The 27,436-nt window shown below is 44.8% G+C and overlaps 11 protein-coding genes across 11 annotated transcripts; 5 read left to right on the top strand and 6 right to left on the bottom strand.

The window, feature by feature from the left end:
- Nucleotides 1–103: 103 nt before the first annotated feature.
- On the top strand, nt 104–1,519 carry GLAREA_00268 (uncharacterized protein; the record flags this gene model as incomplete). Its single annotated transcript, XM_008085028.1, has 1 exon — nt 104–1,519. The coding sequence occupies one exon, from the start codon at nt 104–106 to the stop codon at nt 1,517–1,519; it is 1,416 nt and encodes a 471-aa protein (XP_008083219.1).
- Nucleotides 1,520–3,823: 2,304 nt separating this feature from the next.
- GLAREA_00267 (D-aminoacid aminotransferase-like PLP-dependent enzyme) lies at nt 3,824–5,066 on the bottom strand (the record flags this gene model as incomplete). The annotated part of the gene is made up of 3 exons (XM_008085027.1): nt 3,824–4,126; nt 4,180–4,940; nt 5,000–5,066. 3 exons carry the CDS (start codon nt 5,064–5,066, stop codon nt 3,824–3,826), a joined length of 1,131 nt encoding a protein of 376 aa, XP_008083218.1.
- Nucleotides 5,067–5,623: 557 nt separating this feature from the next.
- On the top strand, nt 5,624–6,325 carry GLAREA_00266 (FAD-dependent thiol oxidase; the record flags this gene model as incomplete). The annotated part of the gene is made up of 3 exons (XM_008085026.1): nt 5,624–5,829; nt 5,880–6,257; nt 6,304–6,325. The coding sequence occupies 3 exons, from the start codon at nt 5,624–5,626 to the stop codon at nt 6,323–6,325; spliced, it is 606 nt and encodes a 201-aa protein (XP_008083217.1).
- A 417-nt stretch (nt 6,326–6,742) lies between these two features.
- On the top strand, nt 6,743–7,692 carry GLAREA_00265 (N-terminal nucleophile aminohydrolases (Ntn hydrolases); the record flags this gene model as incomplete). Its single annotated transcript, XM_008085025.1, has 6 exons — nt 6,743–6,776; nt 6,833–6,878; nt 6,927–6,941; nt 6,994–7,028; nt 7,084–7,324; nt 7,374–7,692. 6 exons carry the CDS (start codon nt 6,743–6,745, stop codon nt 7,690–7,692), a joined length of 690 nt encoding a protein of 229 aa, XP_008083216.1.
- A 687-nt stretch (nt 7,693–8,379) lies between these two features.
- Nucleotides 8,380–8,778, bottom strand: GLAREA_00264 (uncharacterized protein; the record flags this gene model as incomplete). The annotated part of the gene is made up of 1 exon (XM_008085024.1): nt 8,380–8,778. The coding sequence occupies one exon, from the start codon at nt 8,776–8,778 to the stop codon at nt 8,380–8,382; it is 399 nt and encodes a 132-aa protein (XP_008083215.1).
- Nucleotides 8,779–9,139: 361 nt separating this feature from the next.
- GLAREA_00263 (uncharacterized protein) lies at nt 9,140–10,655 on the top strand (the record flags this gene model as incomplete). Its single annotated transcript, XM_008085023.1, has 2 exons — nt 9,140–10,384; nt 10,437–10,655. 2 exons carry the CDS (start codon nt 9,140–9,142, stop codon nt 10,653–10,655), a joined length of 1,464 nt encoding a protein of 487 aa, XP_008083214.1.
- Nucleotides 10,656–11,994: 1,339 nt separating this feature from the next.
- GLAREA_00262 (P-loop containing nucleoside triphosphate hydrolase) lies at nt 11,995–15,162 on the bottom strand (the record flags this gene model as incomplete). Its single annotated transcript, XM_008085022.1, has 10 exons — nt 11,995–12,057; nt 12,110–12,642; nt 12,693–12,841; nt 12,895–13,169; nt 13,216–13,616; nt 13,663–13,750; nt 13,801–14,070; nt 14,130–14,157; nt 14,224–14,522; nt 14,584–15,162. 10 exons carry the CDS (start codon nt 15,160–15,162, stop codon nt 11,995–11,997), a joined length of 2,685 nt encoding a protein of 894 aa, XP_008083213.1.
- Nucleotides 15,163–15,580: 418 nt separating this feature from the next.
- GLAREA_00261 (WD40 repeat-like protein) lies at nt 15,581–17,257 on the top strand (the record flags this gene model as incomplete). Its single annotated transcript, XM_008085021.1, has 3 exons — nt 15,581–15,808; nt 15,873–17,097; nt 17,151–17,257. 3 exons carry the CDS (start codon nt 15,581–15,583, stop codon nt 17,255–17,257), a joined length of 1,560 nt encoding a protein of 519 aa, XP_008083212.1.
- A 646-nt stretch (nt 17,258–17,903) lies between these two features.
- Nucleotides 17,904–18,603, bottom strand: GLAREA_00260 (uncharacterized protein; the record flags this gene model as incomplete). The annotated part of the gene is made up of 2 exons (XM_008085020.1): nt 17,904–18,498; nt 18,548–18,603. 2 exons carry the CDS (start codon nt 18,601–18,603, stop codon nt 17,904–17,906), a joined length of 651 nt encoding a protein of 216 aa, XP_008083211.1.
- A 3,191-nt stretch (nt 18,604–21,794) lies between these two features.
- On the bottom strand, nt 21,795–22,563 carry GLAREA_00259 (uncharacterized protein; the record flags this gene model as incomplete). The annotated part of the gene is made up of 2 exons (XM_008085019.1): nt 21,795–22,380; nt 22,430–22,563. The coding sequence occupies 2 exons, from the start codon at nt 22,561–22,563 to the stop codon at nt 21,795–21,797; spliced, it is 720 nt and encodes a 239-aa protein (XP_008083210.1).
- Nucleotides 22,564–23,352: 789 nt separating this feature from the next.
- GLAREA_00258 (uncharacterized protein) lies at nt 23,353–24,620 on the bottom strand (the record flags this gene model as incomplete). Its single annotated transcript, XM_008085018.1, has 2 exons — nt 23,353–24,527; nt 24,572–24,620. 2 exons carry the CDS (start codon nt 24,618–24,620, stop codon nt 23,353–23,355), a joined length of 1,224 nt encoding a protein of 407 aa, XP_008083209.1.
- Between the last annotated feature and the right edge of the window lie 2,816 nt (nt 24,621–27,436).

The following is a 27,436-nucleotide window of genomic DNA, read 5'->3' as shown; positions in this document are numbered from 1 at the left end:
CACCCAACCAACGAGAACCAGTATCAACAAATACAGTCGCTTAGTTAAGATACATCCCTCAGACAGTAGTATGACTCAAGATCAAACCCAAAATGTCGAGAACATGTCTCGAGAGGACTATGTCAGCCTTATGGAGACGTTGACGCCGGGGTATGTTCCTCCAGATGAAGAAGTTAGTACTAGCGCTCCGCAAGACCAAGATCATAGCCATGCTGTCGACGATGCACACAGTCTCAATCGTCGCCAGCAGCAGAACCAGAACCAGTACGCAACCTCTATGCAAGACAAGGAGAAGCAGATGGCCTCGGAATCGCAGCCAAGGCAGGCAAAATTATTGGGTGAATCACAACTGGATGAACAAGACGTATCCATGGAAGATTTCCAGATTTCTCATGAGAGTCAGAAGGAAGACCTGGGAGAAGCAGCCAAAGATGATAATCAAATAAGCCCAAACTCGCCTGCAGATCGGCACAATGGTTTAAAGACACCAGACTTTCAGGGACAAAACAAGACCTCAGACAGCCATCCAAATTTCGATAAGGACTCATACCATCTATTTACCTCAGAGGATAAACGTCAGATGGATACCGACTCGAATTATGAACCAGATTCAGAAAACCAAACTGCAGACGAACATGTCAACAGACAAGACCTCGCACTCAACAATCTCGAAGTTTCGGAAGGAAGCCAACGTCAATCTCTGCACACTACCTCCAAGACCAAAAAGCTGTTGAATTCTCATTCTGAACCAAAGTCAAAGTACTTAAACGTGGATCCAAAAATGACTGGACCAGAATCATTCATGAGCAACTTTGCAAGGTATGGGAAGAAGCAACCTCAAAGACTTCCTCGAAAACCAGAAAATAAATCAGAGGCTGCAAAATTAGCCAACGCAGACCCCACCGAGCAGGTAGTCCTCCGTGTCATCGGTCTTGAAGGCCGCGACAAAGACATTTCGATCAACAAATCAGTCGCTACTCACTACTCACCAGTTCTCCGCCGCGCATTCAACTACACCCCTAGCAATCCCCAAAAAATCAAAAAAGTCTACCAAATAGCAAAAACGACCGAGGACGCAGTTCTTACCCTCAAGAGGTGGATGTTGACCGAAGACAAATCGCTTCCTCTTCCTCCTCCATCCAACACTCCTCACGACCCCAACGACGAATTGCCTACGCTAGTCTTGGTATACTTCCTGGCCAAGAAATTGGAGATTGAGAGACTCCAAAGGGTTGCCTTCGTCAGGTTCCATAACTGTGTGAAAGAGAAAAGAGATCTGCCGGCGATTATTCCAAAATGGCTATGGGAGGACACAAAGGAAGGAGATATGCTGAGAGAATCCGTGTTGAACATGTGTACGGATGGCACTGTGAACATGCCGCCGGAGATATTTGGAGATGGGTACTTTCCGCCCGAGTTGGTGGCGGAACTTGTGGGAAGACAAGGGAGATTACGGAAGAAAGATTCAGAAAAACGGATCGTTGGCCGGTCTAGAGGTGCCTCGAGCAAGAAACGATAAGATTGGACAGGTATAAGTTGGGATAGAAGATTCTTATCAGGTAGGAAGCTTGTGGATTATTTGTCTTTCTGTAGATGCCTGATGACTATGATGCTCTTCGAATTTGGGAAGAGATGAACACACTCTTCACCAAGAAGAGAATCCGCTTATCGGTGGCTACTCGCCAAAACAATGATGATTTTGGATACATTGTGATAGTTAAGTAGCAAAAACAATATATCTCTTGAAATCCTCCAGTGCCTCGAAGAATTTTACGCATGTTGTGCAATTCACTGTTTGGGTCCTCTTTTTTACACCATTTAGTCCTCTATAGGCTGACCATAACTGATATCAATCCGAAGTTGTATCATAAGTATGTTTTTGTTCCCCTATAACTTCAAGTATATATCCTGTTCAGCCTAGTTGTTGCGAGACTTAGTTGTCTTTGACCAAAATAAACAAATGTTTATGTTGAAAGTAAGGAATACTTAAATATTTGTTGCCATTCACTTTTTCAAACATTGCGAAGTCGGGTATTGGGGTAAGGTCATAAATCTTGGCCCTACTTTACAACTATAAGTTTAGGGATTCTGTTCTCCCAACTTTTAATCCTACTTCCTACTTCCACCTTCTCACGTAGTCTTGCTACGACTTCAACTCTCCTCAGCCCTAAGTCTTTGAACCGCTTAGAAGAGAATACGATATGATAAATAAGAGTCAGTTAAATAAGAAAACCGAGAAACTAGCACCTGCTACCCCAGAGCCAAATAAGATGGCAAAGAAGGATTCCGCACCACCTGTTGCAAATGGTTCCCCAAAAGTCACCCTCGAGTATGTTCGTACCTATATGTCATTTTGTATAAGTGGTTCATCTTCCTAACTCAATTAAGAGGAGCAGATGTGTTCGTAAAGATTGCGGTCAAAACCAATAATGATCCAAAAATTTGGAATGTACAAAGGGCTTTTCCGATGTTCCATTCACTTGTTATGAGAGATCATTTCAACAATCAGCGCAGACCAAATAGGAACGAAATATATTAGGTGGATTCTCGCGCGTAGATAGTTGAAATACTGGTCAAATGGCTCTATTCTGCCGAGTTGTTCTCAGACGTTTTGGACGTAAAAGAAGAAAATCTGTTAAATCTAGCTTTTAGGGTTTGCCATTTAAACCTCTTAGCCGAGAAAGTTGAAAGTGCACTTTTGAGGCATCAGTGTATTTATACTCTACACAAAACCCTGACCCACACGGGCAACTCACTAAGATTTACTTGATAGTTCTAACTTTGGCCCTGTTTACTTAGAACTAAAAGCTTCGATTATGGTTATTCTAATAGGTTAGTTAATTGTAAGGACACTTAAAGAATTAACCCATTTATAATCTAAACAAGAATAGATTCAATATATACCTAGTATAAACCCTGGAGAAAAACGAGAACGGAAAAAACACAGTTCTGAGTGAACAGGGCCTTACCGTGAACGAGAACTTGAAGTCTCTAGTACAAGTTCTCGTTCTTGTTTTAATCCTCAATAACAGATGTTTTCTACTATAATTAAGAATATTATTATTTTTTTAGCTAAGGTACATCCTATATTATCGGAACACCTTACTTCACGAAAATGTTTAAAGAGATTTTGTTTCTAACAAATTGAAAAATTCAAACGAACCATCGGTAGAATTCGAGTTTCTAGCTTTTTTTTCAAAAAATAAGTACAAGAGCAAGGCTCTCGAAGATCTAACTTATTTATACACGAAAGAAACTTAGATTGATTGTGACCGTGGTGCTACCCTAGTATGAAACCGAGACTTGAGAAAAACCTCAGGTTAGAATGAATTGGGTCTCAGACGTTAATACCTCCCTACGCGAAAGTGTAATCTCGTACACACGAGGTTAAATGACGTTACATACACTTTTGATGTCTACCACGAGTACACCAATAACACGCTCGATTTCGATGAAACCCGAATTGCGACATCGGGCCTACACAGCAGGATGTGTTGGTACACAGAGATGGTGAAGATGGGTCATGACTGTACAAACTCGAAGATGCGTAGTAATCAGATTGGGCACTTGCCATCGGGTGTGGCGATATGAGCCAAATTGCTTCTATCCGGATAGAGTAAAGACAAAATCAAGTAGCTTTGGAAAGAAGCTGAATATTGAGAAGTAAGACTATCAATTCAGAGTGTTGCCAAGTTGTGGGCAAATAATAGCGATACAGTCAGCGGTAGTTTATTCATAGGCTATGATAATCCTCCTCAGGGGCCGGATGGCTGGCACAAATCGTTGTTTCAAAAACCTCTTTTTATTTGATTTATGTCAAAGTCTACGGCAGATTATCAATGGACTTTCCATTAGTTCCATTAGTCTCCGCCTCTGAGTACTTTTTGATATCTACTGGAGTAACCTTTGTATTCCAGCCGAAAGTGTCCTCAATCTTACCCTGTTGGATACCTTTAAGAGTGGAGAGAACCTTGACACAGATTGGACCTGGCTCTTCTGAGTCCGCCTTGATATATTCGGTTGTGACATCGCGAGAAGTTCTTGTAATGGACTTGATTGGAACAAGAGCAGCGGCTGTTCCTGCGGCAAAGACCTCGGAGAACTCAGGTAGCTCTTCGTATTTGATCTAAACAGAGGAGTTAGTAACTAATGAAACTTGAGCGTTAAAGAGTGATCTACCGGCCGAATCTCAACTTCCCATCCGTTCTTTTTGGCAATCTGAAGACAACTGTCGCTGGTAATACTTCTGATGACATTTTTGCTGTCTGGAACAACAACTGTAATTTTTTCTCCATCCTTCTTGACACCAATAAAACCAGATGTGGAAAACTCATCAATTTCACTCCTGGTCTTGCTGTCAAGGTGTAGTGTAATTCCGTAACCTTCATTTCTGGCCTTCTCACTCCATCTTAGTACTGGAGCATAATTACCTCCGACCTTTGCGCTTCCTGTTCCATCAGGTGCAGCACGATCGAAGTCTTCTAGAATAAGTGCCTTGACTGGATGTACCCCATGGTATACACCGACGGGTAAAACATAGACACAGAACATATATTCCTCAGGAGGGTTCAACCCCAACTGGGCGGAAGATCCGAATATAAGAGGACGAATGTACATAGCAGCACCGGTCTCGTGTGGAGGTACATATTCGGCATTGAGAGATACAGCAGCATGAACAGCTTCCATGAATATGTTTTCAGGAACGGGTGGGACCGAAATAAAAGAGGATGAATGCTGCATACGAGCGGCATTGTCTTTCGGGCGGAAGATGGTTATATTGTCATCTGGAGTTCGGAATGCCTTAAGACCCTCATATGCTTGTTGGCCATAGTTCAAGGCTGGTGCCATCCCATGTAGGCGGAGGAAAGGGTCCGTTATGAACTTTGGTGACGACCATTCTCCTGTCTTGACGCTGTAATGGGACTCGATATGGCCATTGACTGGGTTGGTCTATTGTCAGTAATAGATATGATCGGATGGCGGGGTGTTGAAGCTATACCTTCTCGGACTTTGAAGCCAATATCACTCCAGTCAATTGAGCTTACTGGTGGTGGTGGGAAAGACATGATTGTGATTTTGGAGGAAGTGGGAAACTACCGGATTATTTGGACCTTTAAATGAGGAGATGCGGTGACTCTCAATACTAATACGAGGTAGTGCTGAGGTGAGTTGTTTCGTCGGACAGACATTTGGTAATTTTTATTTTCTGCGAGGTCGGAACAAGAGGCGTGCATTTAGTAATCGCAACATGCAGACGGGTTCAGCGGGGTCGATTGCAGGGGTATGCGCGACACGCGAACATCGCCCCTGAAGGATGGTCCCGCCGTATTTTGGGACCAGGTCCCGGCCTTCGCCATCCTTAGGTAATTCTTGGGTCGCTGAACTGATCAAAATGAAACGATAATAACACTCGACAGTATTTGTCGCACTTTCCTTAAATTCGTCGCTCTCGTCAATTCTCTTAAGTATATGATCCTTTAATTACTAGTTTCGTCTTTGCGGTTCTTCTTTGTTCATTGAATTATATCCTATTCGCGACGTGGATATTGCGCCTCCGCCGGTAGAACAGCTTCACAGTAAGCATATTCGAGAAGCTCCATTGCTCACAACAAAAACCGCAAGAATGCCTCGAAAACAGCACTTATCGTTCCTGATGGCTATAGCCTTTTGCGCTTTCCTAGGAATCACGTTCGTGCTATCATCTCGAAAAGAGACGGACGGGCCTGTCACAGCGGAATTTGCTGCCGCAAACCAGCAAGCGCTGAGCGTCAGCGATGGAATACTGAAGGGAGAGAACAAGGCAGCAAAGATCGAAAATGCCACATTGAAGTAAGATTCAGCGTAACTCTTACCCGATTTGTGCTAATGCTCGAACGTAGAGCAGAACTGGGCAACGCCTCTTGGAAACTCCTACATACGATGATGGCAAAATTCCCCGACAAGCCTACCGACGAAGACAGCGCGGCCTTGAAATCCTACATTCATCTCTTTGCACGGTTGTACCCATGTGGAGATTGTGCGCGACATTTCCAGAAGATATTACAGAAGTTCCCACCCCAGGTAGCAACACGATCCACAGCTGCGGCTTGGGCATGTCATGTCCATAATGAGGTCAATAAGAGGCTGAAGAAGCCTATATTTGATTGCTCCAATATTGGGGATTTCTATGACTGTGGGTGTGCAGAAGATCCAGTGGAAGGGAAAGAAAAAGGGAAAAAGGACTCTTTTACGCCGTTGACCTTAAGTGAGAACGAAGGGTAAGTCCTCAAAACTGTTGGAACTTTTATTAATCCTAACATATAGCAGCTTAACTCGTGGAGGGTGAAACACTACACCACTGTATTATTCTGGATGTTTATGAGCAATTGATGGCCAGCTGGAATTTAAACACAGCACATATACCAAGGAGTTAGAAGGAGTTGTGGGCATTTTGAGGATTGAATGAATGGGATCCTACTTCCCATAATATAGCAATAGCAGCTAAAATGTACTCATATATTTATCTATCTATTTTTCTGTTTGAAATCGGTGATCGAGTGATATGGACTGCCAGCTAATCTAGGGACGCATCGGGTCACGTGCTAGCCTTACCTGCGCGGCTTCGCGTCTGAGTTGCCTGCAGCTTGAACATCCAAAGCTCAATCGACGACAACAGCTCCATCAAGTTCTACCAAGCTTCCAACCTACCAATTCTACATCCCATCGAATCTCATCGAGCTCTTTATATACCAAGACAGCAAATATGGAGTTTGGAAACTCAGGAATGCTGAACGAGGGTACTGTTTACTTTTACCTCATGTTGCTATTGCAGGATAGCTAATATGGCCCACAGATGGAATCCATGTTGATATGGACCGCCTAAAGAAGGGCGAAGTCAAGTATTACAGCTGCCTCCCTTATATCGAGTATTGCTAACATGTGTATAGCTTGGGAACTTCGATGTGCGCCTGCACCCAACGTGCATCAACAGAATCATAGCTAACTTTGCTTCAGCATGGCCATCAACTTCAAAGACGGTGTCATTCTGGGTATGTTGGTCCAAAGCTTATAGCACTTGGTTCGCAGACTCATTTGGTTCAATAGGCGCGGACAGTAGAACAACTACCGGAGCATACATCGCAAACCGAGTGACAGACAAGCTCACACAAGTCCACGATACAATCTGGTGTTGTCGGTCAGGGTCGGCGGCAGATACACAAGCGGTCGCGGATATTGTTCATTACCAGTTGGGGATGTATGCCATTCAGAATGGTCGACCACCAACCACACAAACAGCCGCTGCAATGTTTCAGGAGTTGTGCTATGAGAATAAGGATCGGCTGAGGTAGGGTTTACGGGTTGATATGGGTTGTACAATTGCTGATTGGTGCTAGTGCTGGCTTGATCATTGCTGGATGGGATGAAAGACACGGAGGCCAGGTTTACTCAATACCACTCGGAGGCTCGTTACACAAGCAGTCATATGCCATTGGAGGATCTGGCTCAACATACATCTACGGATACTGCGACGCCAACTGGAAAGAAGGAATGGATGAGGAGACGGCGGTCAACTTTGTCAAAGGCGCATTACAAGAGGCTATCAAATGGGATGGAAGCTCAGGAGGAGTGATCAGAATGGTGGTCTTGACCAAGAAGGGGGCTAATCGCCATCTATATCTGCCAGATACCGATTACACAGTCCGTCACGAATAGGCAAAATGTACAATTAGGAAAGAGCATTAATGGCATGGTGTTCGAGGCGCATTTTCCGGTATTTCTACAGGGTTACAATAGCGGTCAAGCAGCACAAACATTCCCAGAAAGGTAGCGGTGTAGGGCGGAAGGAATGCATGCGTGCGCTGAAGATGTCGTGATATTGGTGAAGAAAGTTGAGGCCAGAAGTTTTGACCAGGCGAGTTGAGGCAGCGGTACCAGAACGATAATGTGGGTGTTAGTGTCGACTGCTGACTGCATTGATCTTCCATCCACGGTCGCACAACACAAGATCCCGGACTGGACATTCAACAAGCGGTTGAAGCTTCATCTGCCTTTCTTCTCCAACTTCAGAATTCGGCCAAGGAAAGCGCCTGCCTCATAAACCAGGAGTGCGCCTCGTGTCAGTGCCTGCAATCCTTACTCGTGGAAGGTCCGGTACAGAGCGCAAGTAGCACAACATCTACCAACAAAGCTCCAATAGAAAGTAATCATGATTTCTTAGCCAGATCTGAAAATACCCGTGTCCGCGTCCGCGACTATCCCAGCCGTATTTCTTGGGGCTTGCAGTTGAGTCGAGATTCCCCGAAAATTAATATATCTTTTGAGCCGACCGACAACTTTATTCTCTCTTACAAGACTCACTCCTGGTGCGATTTCAGCGGCCACCTAATCGCTGCCGATCAGCTACTGACATCTTGTACACTTCCTCGTCCTCCTATTCGTGTGTGCGGATCGAACGGGGGGGTTCTTCGTCGTCATCTTGCGCTTCGGGAGAGCTTGAGTTGCTGCTAAGCGGCAACTTTTCTTGCTGGTTTCTGGACCCTTGGCTCGTGCAGTGGATCCAGGTTTAGTCGTGCGGTCCGTCGTGCCAGACCAGAAGACATCTTCTACAACACCACCACGTCGAACTTCACGATATCGGCCACCATCGCGTCGATTGCTCTCTCGCGTTCGCAGCAGGCTTGCGCACACTTCATCTTCACGTTTGGAACTAGGAATGCTGCAGGTAAGCAAAGCTCTTCTCTCGCTCGTTCGATAAGCCTCGTGGGGGTACAACAATTCGATGTCATGTAATTCACGCATGGCTGTGCGTTTCAAAGATTCGTGAGGCTACGACAGCGCATAGGGGTTTGCGCGGCTCGACACACATGTGCTTTCGACGCGTGAATTGCTCAACTCTCTCCTTCGCCTTGTGGAGGTTTATATATCTGTCACCGCTCGCTGCCAGCCTCGAGCCACTGCTTTTGCAGCTGTCTGATAAAGCTATCCCTCCCTCCCCTCACCCTTCGCACAATGAGCAATCCTCGCATCATTCACGAATCCGTACTATTTACTTGATTCTGCAACGTGCTGCCCACCACCTACGTGTCTACCACCACTTATGAAATACACGCTGATAATACCCCGCAGCATATCTCTCCGTTGATACACATAGTAGCCTGATATGGCCGCGGTGATCAGCGATTTCGGAAGTGAATTTGGAACCGACTCCTCTCGGTCCCACTACCATCGCGGTTTGAAGAACATGCGAAGCAATTCTGGCCACCTGCGTGCTTCAGCCGAATCGCCATACCGATCTTCCTCTCGAGCCGAGCCTCCTCCAAGCCCTCGATTTCAACCGCATAACTCGCCAGGAACCGTAGAAGCAGTTCCATCAAACACACATAGACGGGCGGCTCATCATGAGTCTGGGCCAGAAATAGTAGACGCGCCGATGGAGAAGAAAGAGCAGCAGCCGTCGCCACCATCGAGCTCGAGTCCAAACCCGAATTCGTATTCCAACCCGCGCTTTTCCAGCCAGGAAAACATACAGAAATCATACCCTCAATCCGGCGCTTCCCCATTCTCGGAGAATCCAGCTACAAAGTATCATTCGCCTCATAGCACATCAGAAGATGCAGCACAGCCCCTAGAAAGGGCTGCAAGGTCCCTGGACGATGTTAAAGGTTATACTGGTGATACAATCAAAGTGCGGGATCTGGCTCACATCCAGAGCTTCGCAACAGAGGAGTTTTTAACAAGGGGGAGACCCGGAAGACGGAGAGCTACGGACGACTCCACCGTCAAATATGAGATAAGCGGGATGCCAATCGCAGACGTTATAGAAATGGTTGCAGGACTTCTGACCAAAATAACCACTACCAACGACCAGCAACACGAGAACTTACACAGGCCATTATCGTCTGGAGAAGGGGGCAGCAATCTCAGTGGACTGTCATCTAGTGTCTTGGCATTCCATGGGAAGAACGTCCCCAGCATCACCATTTTAAGTTACTTGAGCCGTATACACAAGTACTGCCCGACAACATATGAAGTCTTTCTTAGTTTATTGGTATATTTCGATCGTATGACACACCATGTCAACGAAGCTCCTATGCAAGCTCTAAGACGGGGCTCGACAATAGACCAGGACACCTCCAGACCATCTTCTAATTATTCTGCTGAAGGTTCAGACTTAGCCGATAGTCCACCTGCCACATCTAAGAGTGTTCCGGAGTTGGACTCGGATTTTCACAAAGCCCAGTACACTCACTCAGCGGCAGCCCCGGAGCCTAGTTCTGCTGCATTCCCGCTTTCCCATTTCTTTGTTGTGGACAGTTTTAATATCCATCGACTTGTGATTGCAGGTGTTACATGTGCTAGCAAGTTCTTTTCGGATGTATTTTACACCAATTCAAGATATGCAAAGGTAATCTTCTCTCATTGTAACCATTGACATTTTTACTAACATAAATTGTTAGGTTGGCGGTCTGCCACTTGCGGAACTGAATCATTTGGAGCTTCAATTTCTTCTTTTGAACGATTTCAGACTCTCGGTTCCTGTGGAAGAGCTCGAAGCTTATGGTACTATGCTAGTAGAGTTTTATGCTCGAGAAGTTATTGCTCAACGAAAGAGTTCTTTGTCAGCAACCTCCGATATGGCGTATCCAGACGAACCACGAAACCCACCTTCGCCATGAACAGCGAACGAGGGCTATTTACCATGATCTTTTTGCGATCCAATTACTCGCCAGGGGCGGTTGTTGAGAACGATGAATGCAACGTGGGATATGGATAGGATTCGGTTGATGAATTTATGTTTATTGTGGCATTTTTCATACCCGAGCGCTCTCCCACGACTTAACGAAACAATATAATAGAATCTTTGTCCCGACTCAATCGACCTCCCAACCAAATTACACCTACCACCCCCTATCCTCAATAAACGCCTCTTACAATACATGCGATGTTTTTGTTAACTGCCAACTTCGGATACCAAATACGTATTAGCGGAACGAACACTTACCGAATTCCAAACGCCCCTGCTTCATGTGTCTCCAGCATTTAGCGAATTCATCATCTCTTTTTACATCCTAACGTTTCTGATTTTGATTGCCGAATTAAGGATGTGAAATCCGATTGGGAAAGCCGAATTTTCGCGGCCTTTGTCCATTGAATTCGCCATTGGGGTAGGGAATTCGGTTCCCATGGATGGATTACGACAGTATATGGATAGACTTGGTCGGCGTTGGGTATGCGTGTGCTTCCTTGGCGAGGGCGTTTAGATGGAATTGTTTAGGGAACCCTCTTCCGTGCGCTTTTTCTCTTCTTTTTTTCATTGTTCGATTCTTTTGGTCTGGGTATGTAGGTTGTGAAATGCGTTTTAAATCGGGGGTGTGCGGATGGATTAGGGGAAAGGCATGGGGTTAGTGGGAGGGGTGGTGGACTGGCTGGGGCGGTTGAGGGGATAAGCGTTTAAGGGTTCAAGGGTTCGAGGGTTTGAGGATGGATATAGGATAGAGGTGGGAATGAATGTTGAATGGCATGCATATTTGAAACCAATCATTATAATACCAGATATGTCTAGGTTCTACTTTCTTTCTGGGGGGTGGTGATTTGAGTGTCTCTGAAGATCCTTTCTTGTCGACTCAAATGGTTGGAAGTTTTGACGATTGGCTCGATGGTGAATCTGACACCCTGGGCACCTTGAGACTGGGCGAAGGCTTAGAGGATCAGCCAATAGACGTTCCACTCAAAGGAGAAGTTTACGGTGGACTTGGCTTTGCTTACGCTTGTTCACGCCGGTCTTGCTTATGGGTGGAACTTTGGTTATCTCTTGAATGGTAATTTGCCAGTGATTTGCCCAAACTAGAAGTGAGGGAAATCAATCAATGTTCTAGCCTTGCTATACTTTCTGTTGCGCTATATGTGACCCTGTGATGTACAAAACGTTCAAGATGACACAAGTTTCTTTTTCTTTTTGGATCTTCAACTCTTGCTGGCTAGAGAAAAAATAGTGTCGTCAAGAACATTATAAGTTTATGAATATGTGGCCAAGTTATAGACTGCTAAATGTGCTCCGCAACCTCCTGTTTCCTTCTTCTTTGTTCACCATTAGCAATATACCGAGCTCTTTCTATCGCTGCGAACCTACATCCTCACTCCCAGAAGAACTCTCAGCTCCACTCTCACCAGAAGAAATGGTAACTACAGTACTCTCACGAGCCGTCCCCAAACGCGCAGTACTCTGCTCATCAACAACAGTACCCTCTTCCTCGCCATCTTCATCATCCACAACATCCCCATCAATACCCTCCATCCTCCTTACAAACTCCTCCTGCAACTTCCTCAACCACCCCAGCATAACAGCCCCCTCCATCGGACTATCAAGCGCCTGTTTCAGCGTCTCCCTTAGACTAAGCACCAACTTCCTACGTTTAGCAATAGCTACAGCCTTTGAGGATTTGCGTTTCGCTTCGACTTGTTCGTCTAAGGCGTTGGTGACGCGCTCTGCGACTTCGAGGACTAGTGGTGGGAGATCAAGGATCTTGGCGAGGGCGAGGCCGTAGTGTTCGTCTTTGACGAAGGAGGAGCGGACTTTGTAGAGCATGGTTATGGTGTTTGCTTCGGAGGTGTCGACGGCTAGGTGTTGGTTTACTACGCCGGGGCGGTGTTGCATTATTTGTGCTGGGCTTGTGAGCAATAGATAGGCTAAAAGAAGTATCGACAGAACATACCAAGCTCACGGAAGTGTGTAACAAACCATATCAAGGCTTTGCTTTCTACGAGAGTCTCCGCGATGCTCAGAGCAATTGCCAGACCATCTCTGGTGCTAGTACCCCGTCCGAGTTCATCAATTATTGCAAGACTATGTTCGTCGATACTTCTATGAAGAGAAGCTGTTCAGCAAAATCCAATGAATGAAATCCAATGGCATACCTTAAAATAAAAGCCGTTTCCCTCATCTCGGATGCAAACGTAGAGATATTAGCCTCGATACTGTCGTCCACCGAGACTCGTGCGAAGAGCTGGCGAACGATACGGAAACGAGCGAATTGAGCAGGCACAAAGCTCCCGGTTTGGGCCATCACACACATCAATGCAATGGAACGGATGTATGTACTTTTCCCACTCATGTTGCAGCCTGTTATAATTTGAAAGCGTGTCTGGTTGGTTGCATAGACGTCGTTTGGTATGTAGTCGCCTTTACTTACCTACGAAGATTATTAATATGAATGGTCAAAGGAAATAGGATCCTACCTTCTCCTTGACTGGATGACGGCCAGCTTCGATCATAAGACAGTCGCCAATCTCAGGTTTTACATAGTCATTGGCAATCGCCGAGTGTGCAAAAGCAGCAATCATATCGAGTACTGCTATACTCTCGCATACCTTGAAAAGACTGGAGATCTCTCCCCTGATATCATCTAGCAAATTTTGAATAGTTTGATCACTTGTCAAAACTACTTCAGCATGGGAGTCTGAGATGCGCTGGTTGAGTTTCATTAGGTCTAAAGTTTGGCATTCGATGAAATCCTTCTTCCGAAATCGATTTATCAAGATTTCTGGTATGGGCTTGTCATCAAAATCGCTCGCTAAAACTCTCAGATAGAACTGTCGAGAATTTTCGTATCTTGTTTCTGCGTTCATTTCGTATGATTCTTGAAATAATTAGCCAGCACAGATAACGAATATTTTTAGACATACGGTTGATCTCGCTAACATGCTGGTAAACATCTTCGGTAGCTTCTTTGAATGTCTGCCGAGCCACGTCGAGAAAGCCACTGACACCAGACTATGGAAAACGGTAAGTTTTACATCTATTCGCCCGCTGAGAAGTCATACCTTGACGGCGTACGTCCGCTGATTCCGTAAGTCTAATGGAGATTTCTGGTAGCTAACATCATCATTTATGACATCCTTTATCAATTGAACAGTGTAGTCGAGGTTTGCTGGGTTGCAATACTTCTGGATCTCAGCCAGAAGCTCCGAGCGAGCTCCTGCCAGTATTTCAAAGAACTTTGGAGCTGTCTCGACGAAGTTTTTCAGCATTAGGATGTTATTGATCGATTGCTCAGAGTGTCGAGGATCAGGTTGCGTAGGAACAATAATGAGCTACGACCGTTAGTCGAGTACCTGGCCGTTGGAAAAGGGATTATGCCAGTGTCAACAACTTCTCTATATCTAGCAAGCCTTTCAAATCTAGACATTGTCAGATTATAATTCTCATTTGTATTGAATAACGTACTCTGCCTCGTCTGGTAGAACATATCATCATTCGCCATAAGCTCGTCAACAGCGTTGTAACGTTTGCGAAGAATATCAGGCTGGGTGGATGGTTGTAGAATCAGACTCCGAAGATGTCGAGAACCCATGGGAGTAAGTGCTTCATTCATCAGACCAAAGAGACAGTGCTTCGACTTGGCATTTTGTATATTCTGAATAAGTTCCAAGGCTTGAATCGTAGAAAGATCAATCATCATGGATCCCTCCGATGGCTGGTAATTGATTCGAAGAGAATGAAATGCGAAAGTAACCGACATCTTCAGCTCTACGTACTTCAAGGCCTGCAACAGAAACATCGTCAGACACAAGAGAGGGATGCTGTAATAGATGATCGCAGCCTACCGCAGAGAAACAGCATGTTGCAAAGTAGTTACCTCCAATAGCTACTTTCAACGCCTCTAGGTCCTGAGGAAAGGCCAACTGCTGAATGAACTCGAGCCCTGACGTTTCTGACCAATACTTACGGTCAACACCTACAAGTCTAGCACCGATGACATTCTCCTCAACAATCTTGTACATCTTTGACATGATATTCGGAGGAGCGGCGGTTGCCACAATGAGAATCTCGGTGGGTTCAAAGACATTGAGCTTGTTAATCGTACGGGCGTAGAATTGATTGTCACATATTTGACTAAGAACAGCCTCACCAGTGGTGGTGTTTACAAAAGCAAGACCGACAGTGGGAGTAATCCCCCGACCCTCGCTGATGGCGCAAATGATCTGTTGAGAATCGCCGCCTCCAAAGACAGAGCCTGATCGAGAGCTTCTGCGGGTTCCAGGTCTAGCTGTTCCCGGGCGCGTGGTACTTGGACGACTCGTACCTGGACGGTATGTGGAGGGCACCTGCGAAGAGATCGTGTATCCATATTGGTTGGTAGAAGCACTGTAACTATTGGATGTTGATGGTCGAGGATTCGACATCATGGTTGATCTCTAAAGGTTTTGATCAGTGCTGAGAGTTAGTGTAGTATCAAAATCTAGTCATATCAACAATCTGATGTGGTAGAAGTATATCAGAAATTCCCGTCAATCCATGGAAAATCGAGCGGGGATCAATTCGTCTGATGTGATGAGTGAAGAAGATTGAGAAGACGTTGAAACAAGCAGGTGGGGAATGGCAGGTGTGGGCACGGACCATGTGGACATGTGCAAGGCTGATAACCCTGGAGAAATTTATTTTTGTGAATCGCAAACTTCCAAAAGATAATAGCGACATTTATTTGTATGCCAAACGATAATTCATAGACACAATTCTCTAGAAATAGAATATACCGTGTCTTTAATCCTTTTCAAACCAACTGCTTCGAGAGAAATCTAGACTTATACTGCCGACGCTGTTATGTCGACCGTTCTACCCCCACCAAGCAAGCGGCAGAGGACCGATGCTGCTGAGAAGGCGCGCTTGCAACAAGACATTGAGGAAATTCCAAGTGATGCCGGAAGTTTGAGACTTCAGTTCTATGACGAGACTACTGGATTGCCGATCGGTAATGGACCAGTTCTGGTGCCAGTTGCAGACGCGACTCCCAAAAATCTCGAGCTTCTCTTAAACACTTTGCAAGGTCATGTTAGTACACAATCTGACTGCACGGATTTCAAGTGACTATGAACCAGCCGCTGACATTGCAAAGGATCCTTCCGAATACATACCTTACCGCTTTACCCTTCCAGTCCCAGACAAAAAGACATCCGAAACGAATACGACTGCCTTTCCAGCCAACATATACAAAACCCTGATTACTCCAGGCTTAATTAGTACGGAAGAGGTTCAAAACATATCAGCCGCGCCGCAAGCGGTCTTCAGAGTTCAGGCAGTGTCGAGATGTGCTTCTTCAATACCAGGTCATGGAGAGGCTATACTTGCAACCCAATTTTCACCGAGGACGTCCGCGAGAATGGTCAGTGGGAGTGGAGATCATACCGCTAGGATATGGGACTGCGATACGGGAACTCCAGTACATACTCTGAAAGGTCATACTAGTTGGGTTCTTGCTGTCAGTTGGTCTTCGGATGACTCGCGAATTGTGACAGGGAGTATGGATAACACAGTACGAATGTGGGACCCGAAAACAGGCAAGCAAGTCGGCAACACAATGAAAGGGCATACAAAGTGGATAACGAGTATAGCCTGGGAGCCATATCACGCTCAAAGGCCTGGAGAACCTAGATTTGCTTCTGCTTCCAAGGACTCAACAGTTCGGGTCTGGTCAGCCAACCAGCAAACGATCGACCTGGTACTAAGTGGCCATAAAGGTTCAGTATCTTGCGTAAAATGGGGTGGAACAGGTTTCATTTATACCGCATGTCACGACAAGACCGTAAAAGTGTGGAATGCCAAAGACGGAACACTGGCTCACACGCTAAACTCTCACGCTCACTGGGTAAATCATCTAGCGTTGTCTACAGATTTTGTCATCAGAACAGCCTTTCATGATCATACAGGCAAAATTCCGGGTACCGATGAGGAGAAAGTTGCCAAGGCAAAGGAAAGATTTCTGAAGGCTGCTACAATTCAGGGAGAGGTCGTCGAGAGACTCGTATCTGCAAGCGATGATTTCACAATGTATCTTTGGGATCCAGCAAAGGGAACGAAACCTGTGGCAAGACTGTTAGGTCACCAAAAGCAAGTCAATCATGTTACTTTCTCTCCTGATGGACTTCTGATTGCATCCTCTGGATTTGACAACCACACAAAGGTATGGAATGCAAGGGATGGAAAGTTCATAAATACACTTAGGGGACATGTGGCCCCTGTATATATGTGTGCATTTAGTCCTGACTCGAGGTTGCTGGTAACGGGTAGTAAAGACACCACATTAAAAGTGTGGGATATGCGGACCCATAAGCTGGCTGTTGGTAAGCTTCCCTTCTCGTCTGACCAATTTGCAAACATCTAACTCTTGTTCTAGATTTACCAGGTCATAAGGATGAAGTGTATGCAGTTGATTGGAGTCCTGATGGACAGAAAGTGGGAAGTGGTGGAAAAGATAAAGCTGTGCGGATATGGAGACACTAAAGTAGTTACCAATCCCAAAAAGATTTTCTATGTTTAAACATCTAACCAATGTTCTCGCTTTTGAGCTGAGTTGTCTTCTGTGATCGATTTTCATAACCTTCGCATGTTCCCCTTGCTTTTAGAAGTACAATGACATGAAGTTCGTCAATGGATCTGGATGGAGGCAACTCTCAAACTACAATCAAGCAATCCCGCATCGAGATCCCGCTTATTGTCGCGGTCAATACAACGGGAGGCGGTTGTGAAATATTTCTAAGATTCATTGATTATCTTCTCACTATCTTACAACTATCACCAGAATCTCCTCAACAAAGGTTGATCTTTTGCAGCTATTACATATCTCCAAATTGAGCATTCCGGTCATATTATCACCAATGAAAACATCCAACCGTATCCCCTCACAAAGATATTGTAAAATGCGTAGGTTGTTGGGTATGTACAATGTCGAAGATTGATCGTTGCCCCGTCTATAAAACCCTTTATCGCCCAGATTTTCCGCAAGGTTCATCGCTGAGTTCAAAAGTCAGACCCGGAATTATCTGTCTAATGTCAACAGCATGTTTGCAAAGCCTAGAAACCTTTCTTAGTTAAGCCCCTCGGAACTCGAAAGCGGGGTTTCAAAGGATCAAAGCTTACCCGAGTCAATCTAGTAATTATAATTATAATACCGATCCATATTCGGCATAACCGCATTCAAAGCCTTCGGGTCAACCTTCGATTTGACCGCACGCATCATCTCGAACAACATCTCTTTGGGAATAGGTGGTGGTGGTTCCTCCATGTAAACAGAAGCCGGGAGAAAGACAACAGCTTTGTCGATGAAGTACTGACGAGACGGACCGCCCTTCTTGTAATGATCATAGATCCATCCGAAGATCTCCACAGGGAGATAGTTGTAAAGATCAATCGCCGCGTCGAACCAATCAAAGCATTGCTTCCTTAATAGTTTGATCTCCATCTGATTTGCAAGGGTGACCAATTTCAGACGCCGCATCATCTCGAAGCCGACTTTGTCCTTTGGCATGTGCTTTTTAGTCGGAGGGTTTACTTGAGCCGTCGTGAGGAAAATGGCGAGGAGTTTGACGGTGTCTACTTCCCAGTCTGGAAATACCAGTTCGTCGTGTTTTGCGAACCAGATACGCATAGGTGCTGAGTGGAAGGTGGCGTAGACTTTCAGCATTGGGAATTTTTTGAGGTTCTTGCCTGTGCCGGCGATTAAGGTCACTGTTTCTTTGGTGGTTCTGAGGGGGTTAGGTGAGATGGCTTGCTGATAGGTAGGAGATGGCTTACTCGGGAGTGATCAATGGACCAAGTGGACTTGGAGAGGGTTTCTTGAAGGGGTTCATGTTGAGTTGATGGGGGGATCTTGAGAGATCGAGGGTAAGGGATGGTGGAATGAGAGGCAGGAGTTGAAAACGGGAGCTTTGAAAGAGTGTGATGTGGAATTTTGGGTTGTAGATAGAAAATGGATCAGCGTGTAGCCAGATCTGTGTATTTGAAGATTAACCTGCTGACGTAGCCTCCAAATTTAGTATGTGTAGCACAAGTGAATAGTGGTCAGCGCCATTATTTCCATTCCCTCTTGAAATTAGAATCCTCCTAGGTGTATTGTCAACCCAAAACTTGGTGGAGTAGGTATCAGAAAACTATGAATGATCTCATATCCAGAATACGAAAAACAGATTCATCTATGTGTACTATTCTATGGTGTGGAATACTTTTTACGCTTGTAAGTACCTCCCGTTGACGTCGGCGCCATGATTCGGCAAATTTTGGCACAATAACTTTACTCTTGGCTTGTACGGAAAAGGACTCCAAACTTAATTGGAGGCTTATATTTCATTCCAAGTTTTTTAATTATGTCCTTGTCCTTCAATGTCTTAAGAAAGGACCTCCGACTCTGAATCTCAGGTACTATATTTGGTAAGCCCCAAATTTTGGCCCATCTCCGACGTGACAATTGGGTTGTGTTTCATGCATATCTTGAGTGTAGAGGGTACTTTTTGTTCTTGTCTTTGAACTCGTTACAAAAAAGTATCTGACTCTAACTGCTAGGTACTATCTCCGATAAGTACACAATCCCAGATCATATTTGAATTGTCACCTGGTTGTAATGAATTCGTACTTTGAAATTAGGAGGACGTTGTTTGACTTTTTACTTTTCCACCTGTATTCTCGTCTCTGACTCTCTTACATCAAGAAGACTTGATCTGGGTCATAAAGTTCAAGGTTCTGTCAATCCATATTTCATTATCTAGCATACATCTTGATGTAAACAGTCGCTTATTGCAGTCTCACAAACTCTTCAACTCCCGCTATAGCTATCTTCGTCCAATCCATTAAAGTTGCTATCTTACAAGTGTTACGGACTCGATCTATTGTTATGACAAATCAAACCACCAAATTTTGTAATTGACGACTCAACTCAATGACACAAAAAACCAACGATCTCCAACATAGCATCAACCGCTTCTCATTGAACACATCTTGAGCAATACTCTCTTCAGCTGTGAACCTAAAACAGACTGTCTGTACATATATGCTTTAGAGTCTGTAGTCAGTAACAAAATCTATCTTCTTCTCTGGTTCTTCATGCTTACAATCGTTTTTATAACATCTCAAACATAAAATCTCTCTAGATGGTAGGAAGGGTCTAAGCAGCCTATTACATTTTGTATATCCTTTTGCCCCACCATGGTGGCCATCATCTCCATCAACATTGTCTTAGAGAACTTCTCGCAACGAGCGCTAGTAAAGAATGTAGCAGGCAACTGGCAGCATAATTCCAAGAAGTACGAACGAAGTGAGCTTCCCGGACTCGTTCCTTTCCAAATTCGAGGAAACTCTTCAATTGCAATAACGCTGAATCTCCTCGAAATCTGATGGATTACATAGAGGGATTGGTTCATTAGGCTTGTAACTCCCAAGTCACGAGCCATAAGCCACAATCTGACATACTTGCTGATGGTCTTGCCGGCATCTTCTTTTTCCACAGTAGGGGTTGTCAATTGTGCAGTGTAGACCCACTGAACAAATATCGCAATAATATCGTATGCATTCTCCGGCCAACATATTTCGTGTTGTTGGTTTTGGATGGCTTGCTTTTTGAATATCTCACGTATGAAAGGCGAGTGGTGCGAGAGAAAGACTCTCTGGACTTTCCATGATGCAGTGGTTTTGTTCGATTTCGATCCAGCATAGATGATGGCGACCTGTCGTGATGCACTTTTGATGTCAGCCAGAGGTGCTGGGGACGAGAAGACTTTACAAGAGTAGCTTACTGGGGAGTAAACTCAGAGAGAGAGGGAGGGGGAGGTGGAAGCGCCCACGGCTTTTCTTCAGCCTTTTTAGTCTCTGCCTCCTTCCTAGGCCTGAGTGGCGTAGGTATCTTTTTAGGATTTGGATCATTCTTGGAATTGAAATCACCCATCATGGTAGCTCTCGTAAGCTATCGGTGATGTTTTGCACAGAAAAGTTGGAACCTCTGGCATGGAACGAAGAAGTAGGTGCGCGGAAAGTACATGGATGAAATGAAAATTTCGCGACGAATGACGAGAATTACAATGTGGGGATTAGTCTGAGATTTGAATTTAGTAGTACGTGCACTGCTTGTTTGCCGCACCATTTGAATACTAAAGAAAGTGAATGGGAAAGCTCAGGATCCTGCTTTTCTGTTTTCGCAGAATCCTCTAGCAGATGGAAAAATATTACATACCTTCTTAAGGCCAAGTTAACTTGAGCGACCTTGACAAATACCTTTTCGGATAGCCATAAGAGTCCTGCAGCTGATAATTGGACGAAGAAGTTTTTGAGCTTACCAGCAACCCCCAACAATCCCTTTTCACTTTCAAGAAGAATGACCTTCCTGCGCCATTCGAAAGGCATCGCACACCACATCATCATATAATAGAATGCACGCAAATGTTTCCGTCCACGTACTACGAATGATGATAAAAGCCTGCTGACTCTACCAGAGATATCAAGAAACGCTTTGAGTCGTATGTTGAAAGATTTCGTTCATCATCTGTTAAAATATCTTGGATTTAGAAAGAATGTTCTCACGAAAGTTCAGTTCCAGCATATTCATATAAGACGATCAATTTGCAGTCTAATGTAGCCCACCGATAGACATACGTTTGAAGCTTGATAGGTTTAAAATTTATAGATATCACGGTAGTTGACCTTCAAGACTTTGCTGAATCGGTATCTGAATTATTCGAGGGAGGAAGACAAGAATCCATTTGCCCAAAATCTTGCACAAGCCAAATTTGCAAAAAATAACATGAACTGCACTCTAAATATCATCCTTTCCGGAAGTGTTATACAGTAAATCCTGGATCTCAGTCCCTTGCCCTCTCATATTGCCATTGCAGCTCTTCCATTGTGTAGGGCCCCGGGAAAGCTCGCCAAGTAGTATTTCTGGAACTCTGGTTGCAATGTGCATGACCTGATTGTATTCCTAGCAGAGTTAACCAGTTTTCGCAGTTATTCGATGCTAGATGAGAAACTTACCGGAGAAACACACCCCAAAAGTTCCTCATGCATAGTACTTTGCCATTTGCTCACCAGGATCCTTGACTGCGTCTTTTTGTTCCTCAGCCACGGCCAGCATCTCGATCAGCATTTCCTTGGGAAAGTCTTCCGGGTCCTTCTGGAGCTTTTTGCCTTTTACGCTGGTAAATTTATCAAGAAAGTATTGGCGAAGAGCGCTTCCTTTGCTAGTGTTTTTCCAGACCAAGTTCAGCTGTGCTGTGTTATAGACCTTGTATTGAGTCTCGAGTTGGTGGATAAGGTAAATGCTTTGATTCTTTAATGCGGCAATCTTAAGTTGATCAGCGACAATCCAGAGGTCGCAATAATTTTTGATAATGCCTGCGAATTCGTCCTTTTGAATTTTAGGAGGAGTCCTTAATTGGGGGACAAGTAGCCATTGAACCAACAGTTGGATAACCTCGGTTCTGTAACCTTGAAATAAAAAGAACATGTTCTGTTTAGCCCTGTGTTGATTCAAGAAATGCTCTCTCAAGACAGAAGAGTAATGATCGGGAACGATGACCTGTAGTGACCACCGAACCTGCTTTTGGTTGATTCCACAGGCAATGGTGGCCATCATTCTGGAGTTACTTTACAGCATCAGCATAAGGATCACCCGAAAACTAGGTGGAAACATACGACGGATTAATGTTCGGTCCACTACCTGGATGGGGAGGAGCTGCCGGGGCTTTCTCTTCGGTCATTTTCTTCGATCCTGCTGAGGCCGGGGCTGCCTTGTCGACTTTTTTATCAAACTTGCTCTTGTTTATCATATCAGGTGTGTCGGTTTTTGTTCAACTCAAAGAACCAGTTCGTTGTATAGAGAAGGTGGATTAAGATGTAGGGGTCGGAGTTCGGACCCAAATACTTAAGACGGTGGCAGAGGTAAGCAGATTTCAAGGTTGGCAGAAAGAAAGAAAGGGTAGAGACTGGCATTTCTTGTTTTAGGGCAAGATTTACGTCCTGCCCTATTCTCCGGCTTCGGGGCTGCCTAAAAAGTGAATGGCAGTAAGTGATATAGTTATCCTATCTTCAATCTAAGAGTTAATTGATATTCGTCAGACATAATCTACTGCAGTGCAGCCTATTTATTGAAGAGGTAGGTTTCAAGAATTGTGGAAGCTATCCCACTAATAGATATACGAAATGTTTCTGCTCCGAGTATTAGAATGTATCGTAACAGAGATTAGTTTTTAATTTCCTCGGGTGGCAACGAGATGGTTCACAATTCCAAGACAAAATTTTTTGAGCTTGAACATTTTCTTGAAAGCTAGATTGCTTTTTCTCGAGGATAGCTCCCTTATAATTTGAAATATGAATAGTTTGGTCTACTGATATCTACAAGATATAGACCAAAGTAACTGTCTGTCCTGAATGTGTTTGATTGCAACATTACAAACTGATATTCTGCTGCCGTCGACTATCCTAAGAACAAGCATCTCTAACTACCAAGCAGCAACTCCTTACAAACGGATCTTCTGGCTTCATCTCTCTACACCAATATCCTTCGAAACAACTCAGCACTTGATCTAAACGATATTCTCGTTGGAAGACTATATTTCTCAAAGCTCCTCTTCGACTTCCACCTCCCCAACACGGTCAGCAGCCAACTCCTTCTTCATAGCCGCCAAGGAAGCTTCAAGATCTTCTTCATATTCCCCTTCCGAGTCCTCCATCGGTTCTTCATCTACATTCTCATCTTCTGTCAAATCCTCTTCCGCCATAGGCCATCCATCCACGTTTTCATCGTCCGTTATCTCCTCCTCTGCCATGGGTTCCCCATCGACATTCTCGTCCTCCATCATCTCATCCTCCCCCTTCTCCATCTCCACAATCTCCTCATGCATCTCCATGACACTATCATCGCCCACCGCAGACTTTCTCTTCTTCATGGCCAGCCTATAAGTCAATGCTTCATCCTCCCCATCACTCTCACTATCATGACAAATTCTTCGCTTATACCCACGCGCATTCGTATTATCTTCCCAAAAGGTCTCTTCAGGCTCGTTATCCCGCTGTCCACATATATCGTCCTCTCCATGACAGTGCGCGAAACAAGTCCACTCACGATCTGGACTCTGTTGTCTCGGGTCTTCCATGTACTTCTTCTGAGCCAGCAACCGCTCTATGAGATCAGCAAAGAGGTCAGACATATCTCGACACATGTCTTGAATGACCTTGATCTCGTCTCTGTCCAGTTTGAAGATTGGATTCCATCTTACTGTGTAGTGCTGATGCTTTAACCCCTCCTTTTTAGCTTTTCGTTGGAAAAGTTTGCGCTCCGTGTTGATGGCTGTTTTGCGGTTACGGTAGAAGGCATATAAAAAGAGGTGATGAACGAACTTGCGGAGTCCCGAGCCGGCGAACGTGTTATTATAGACTTTGACCAGGAGGTCAGTGTCGATGTATTTGTCGAATGTATGGGACGTGAGGCGCATCATATCCATGGTAGCATCCATTAAGTTCCTATGGTCTATTTTCTCAGCAAAAATATAGAAGTCGTAAAGGTCGTTGAGGTATTGCTGGGTGTTTCCCGTTGGGATATTCTTGCGGTAGAGATATCCGGCAAAAAATGTCATGGTTGCCGGTGTCTCGTCCTGCAGCCAAATCTCTTGTGTCTGAGTTTCTTTGTATGGTCCCGAGAATGCTAATTCGAAGAATCTTGTGTCCTGAAGGAGGGTCTTGTGGATGGAATACTTTGTTTTTTCGGGCCCGACGAAGAGGGTAACAATGTCACCTGTAAGGGCATTGGGTCAGGTTAGTATGAGGGATGTTGATTACGGAATGAGATGACTTGCTCTTCTAATGGTAAATCGTCAATCGGAGGCATGACTGTGGTTTTTATCTAGCGGATACAGAATGTAAACAACGACTGCTGTCAAAGAGATCGTAGACGATGGCTTCAAGACACCTGCAGGTGCGATGTGTTACAGACTTGTCTTGCAAATTGAAGAGACTTGGAGTTGAAACGCGACTTGCAGTACCTGGGCTTGAGACGAAGAAGTAGCTAATGCAAATCTGTGCGAACGATACAAAGGTTGCGCAATTGATCGACGAAAATGTGATGATGTCCACAGAAACTTGAAGATTTAAAGAGAAGAAAAGGACTGGGGGATTCAACGTGTGTCCCAAACAGTCTCGGTTGGTGAACACCGAGAAACAAAGCTGAAAACCCAATGACAATAGGAGACCTACGATAGGTTACTTGGGTCCTCTCAGAATCACACCAGAACTTTCCACAAGATGATTCACTTCAACATCCCACGGATCAGGCTCACCACTATTGAGTAGACTGTGGCTAATACGCCTATTCTTTCTTCAGCTATGGCCGGCCACCGTCGGCACGTCTCATGGTTTTTTCCCGGTTCTTATATGTATCTCCGCCGTCACACACAGATCATCTAGGGATGCAACCCCTCCAGACCACAGATTAGTTATTTATGCATGATGAAACGACTGTTTTCAATAATCTCAATAAGCTAGCCAATATATGATGAGCATGATTGCTAGTAGTTTGCCGGAGGGCTGGGGATCAAAAATATGGTAGTGGTTGCGCGTTGATATCACGTGACGGTCCCCCCTTTTGCTCTCGGGACTTGGGGAGGAAATATGCGACGGGAATTATATTATGGTTTCGCTGGGTGAGAATGTATACGATTGATCAGTACAGGTGGGTTTTGCGTCAAAATCATGCAGGGAGTCAATTCTCCGAAGGTGGTGATGGCGCCGCCCACCTCAAGTCACTTCGAGAAGAACAATGTTATACAAAAAGAATGAAAAAAACAAAGTTCATATTCTGCATCTGCGTGTTCTATTTTAACTGTGAGACTACATTTAATACAAGCTTTTTATTGTAGACGTTCATTGCAAGTGTACAGTGGAATCATCATTGCTATTGTATTTGAATTCCAAAAGCTTCCTCCCGGGTGCAGAGCCAACATTCTCCGGAATAATCCCGAACTCTTATGCTGATAAGCCTAGGTCCCCCTGCTGCAAAATCATGGCTCTCACGTAGTTATTTGGAAGTACAATTCAAGTGACTTCTACTAACTGGCAGATTTTGCTTATGCCAGCCTCAAGACACAACGCCTAGACCTGCAATTTGAAGATTAAAGCACCCATCTGGAGTTGCTTTGCTGATACAGTCAATTGATGCTGTTTTTGAACATAAAGAAGTGGAATGTCTAGACGAATGTAGAGTGAAAAGAACAGAACGGAAGCATTCTGTTCTGCAGAGACTCTTTCAACATTCCGCTAAATGCGCGAAGTCCTCCACGGCCTCAAATCTCAGCAACCATTCTCTCCAGAAGCAGCTATACCCTTTTCAATCCTTATACCAGACCCTTTGCCCTTCTCAAAGATGTTGCTGCCTTCTCCCAGTCTTGGGATATTCCTTCTTCTTGTGCTTGTTATAATATTGTGTCCAACAGTCGAGTAGATTACCCAATGCTAAATTATAGAAGCTCAAGGTCTGACATGACATGTGCTGAAATAGCGCCAGCATGATTTGTCTGTCCGTGTGACTTTTGGCTCCATGTGGTGTGTGTATTCGATTCTTTGTAAAAATATGCTTCCCGCGCCCAAGATATTTGATAGAAATATAGCAGATGTTAAAAGCTTTTCTAGCTTGCAAGGTCTTATTCTCCTCATTTCCATGCAGTAGGTTCGACTTCGCAAGCCTCCATTATTTATTAGGGCCGGAATAAGAGGTGGTAGCTTTTGGAAAGAACGATGCTAGTTCCAGTCAACGACGTGCAAGAAGTTGAATCCTCTTGCAGATTAGTTTTTAATTCCACGGCATTCTTTTGTCGTTATTTTAAGAGCGCGCTGGTTGGTAGTCGGGGAAACCAGGAGGAGGAAGGAGGAGGTGGGCGAGGTGCCTTGTGCTGCGCAATCTTTTTTTCACTCGGCCAGTTCAATAAGCGCTCTTCTGTATGATGAACACTTACAAGATCAGAGCTCAATTGTATCCGCCAATTTCCAAACCCAGAAGTGACCTTCTATGCTTTCTAGTATCTACTCATAAACGCTCCCGCTTTTGATAAAGAGCTTGCCCAAGATCTGTGGGCAACGACTGATCCGGCAAACCTGCGTTCATTATCTGCAGCCAGTGGCATTTTGTAAATCATGTACTTGACACTTCTGCAAATCGTAGGAAGGGAAAGGGCGAGGAGGAGGTATGGTGTCGACTGGAGTGAGTGTTAAGATAGCCCTCGACTGTATGCTATTCTTTGGTGTACTTAATGAGCCATGCTCATGGAGGAGAGGGGATTTGGCAGTGGGCTGCTTCTCTGTATCATCTATAGACATGCTCGCCGTGGTATGTTTGGAATCGACCTGGACGTCGGACAGTATTAGCTATTGGTAGTTGATATGCGAATAGCGCCAATGCTCGATAGCAAGATCACTAGAGCTCCATGCGGAGACACTAAGAGACATTGGCAGTTCTCTCGACATTTTTTCGAGGTGTTGTCAGTCTAGGGTCGCACACTTAGCTGGAAGCTCTTTCCTTTGTTTGCATGTTGCCTTGCCGCTGAGTTTGCCACCACGCTGTATACGCCACGAGCCCCAAGCCCTAGCTGTGTTTCCCCCTCAATACACCCTAGTAGACCGTGCTAACCAAGAAAAGTTGCAGGGACGATGGTA

This window comes from Glarea lozoyensis (genome assembly GCF_000409485.1).
Source record: "Glarea lozoyensis ATCC 20868 chromosome Unknown GLAREA3, whole genome shotgun sequence".
Lineage (NCBI taxonomy): Eukaryota > Fungi > Ascomycota > Leotiomycetes > Helotiales > Helotiaceae > Glarea > Glarea lozoyensis.
This window is presented reverse-complemented; position numbering and strand designations above follow the sequence as displayed.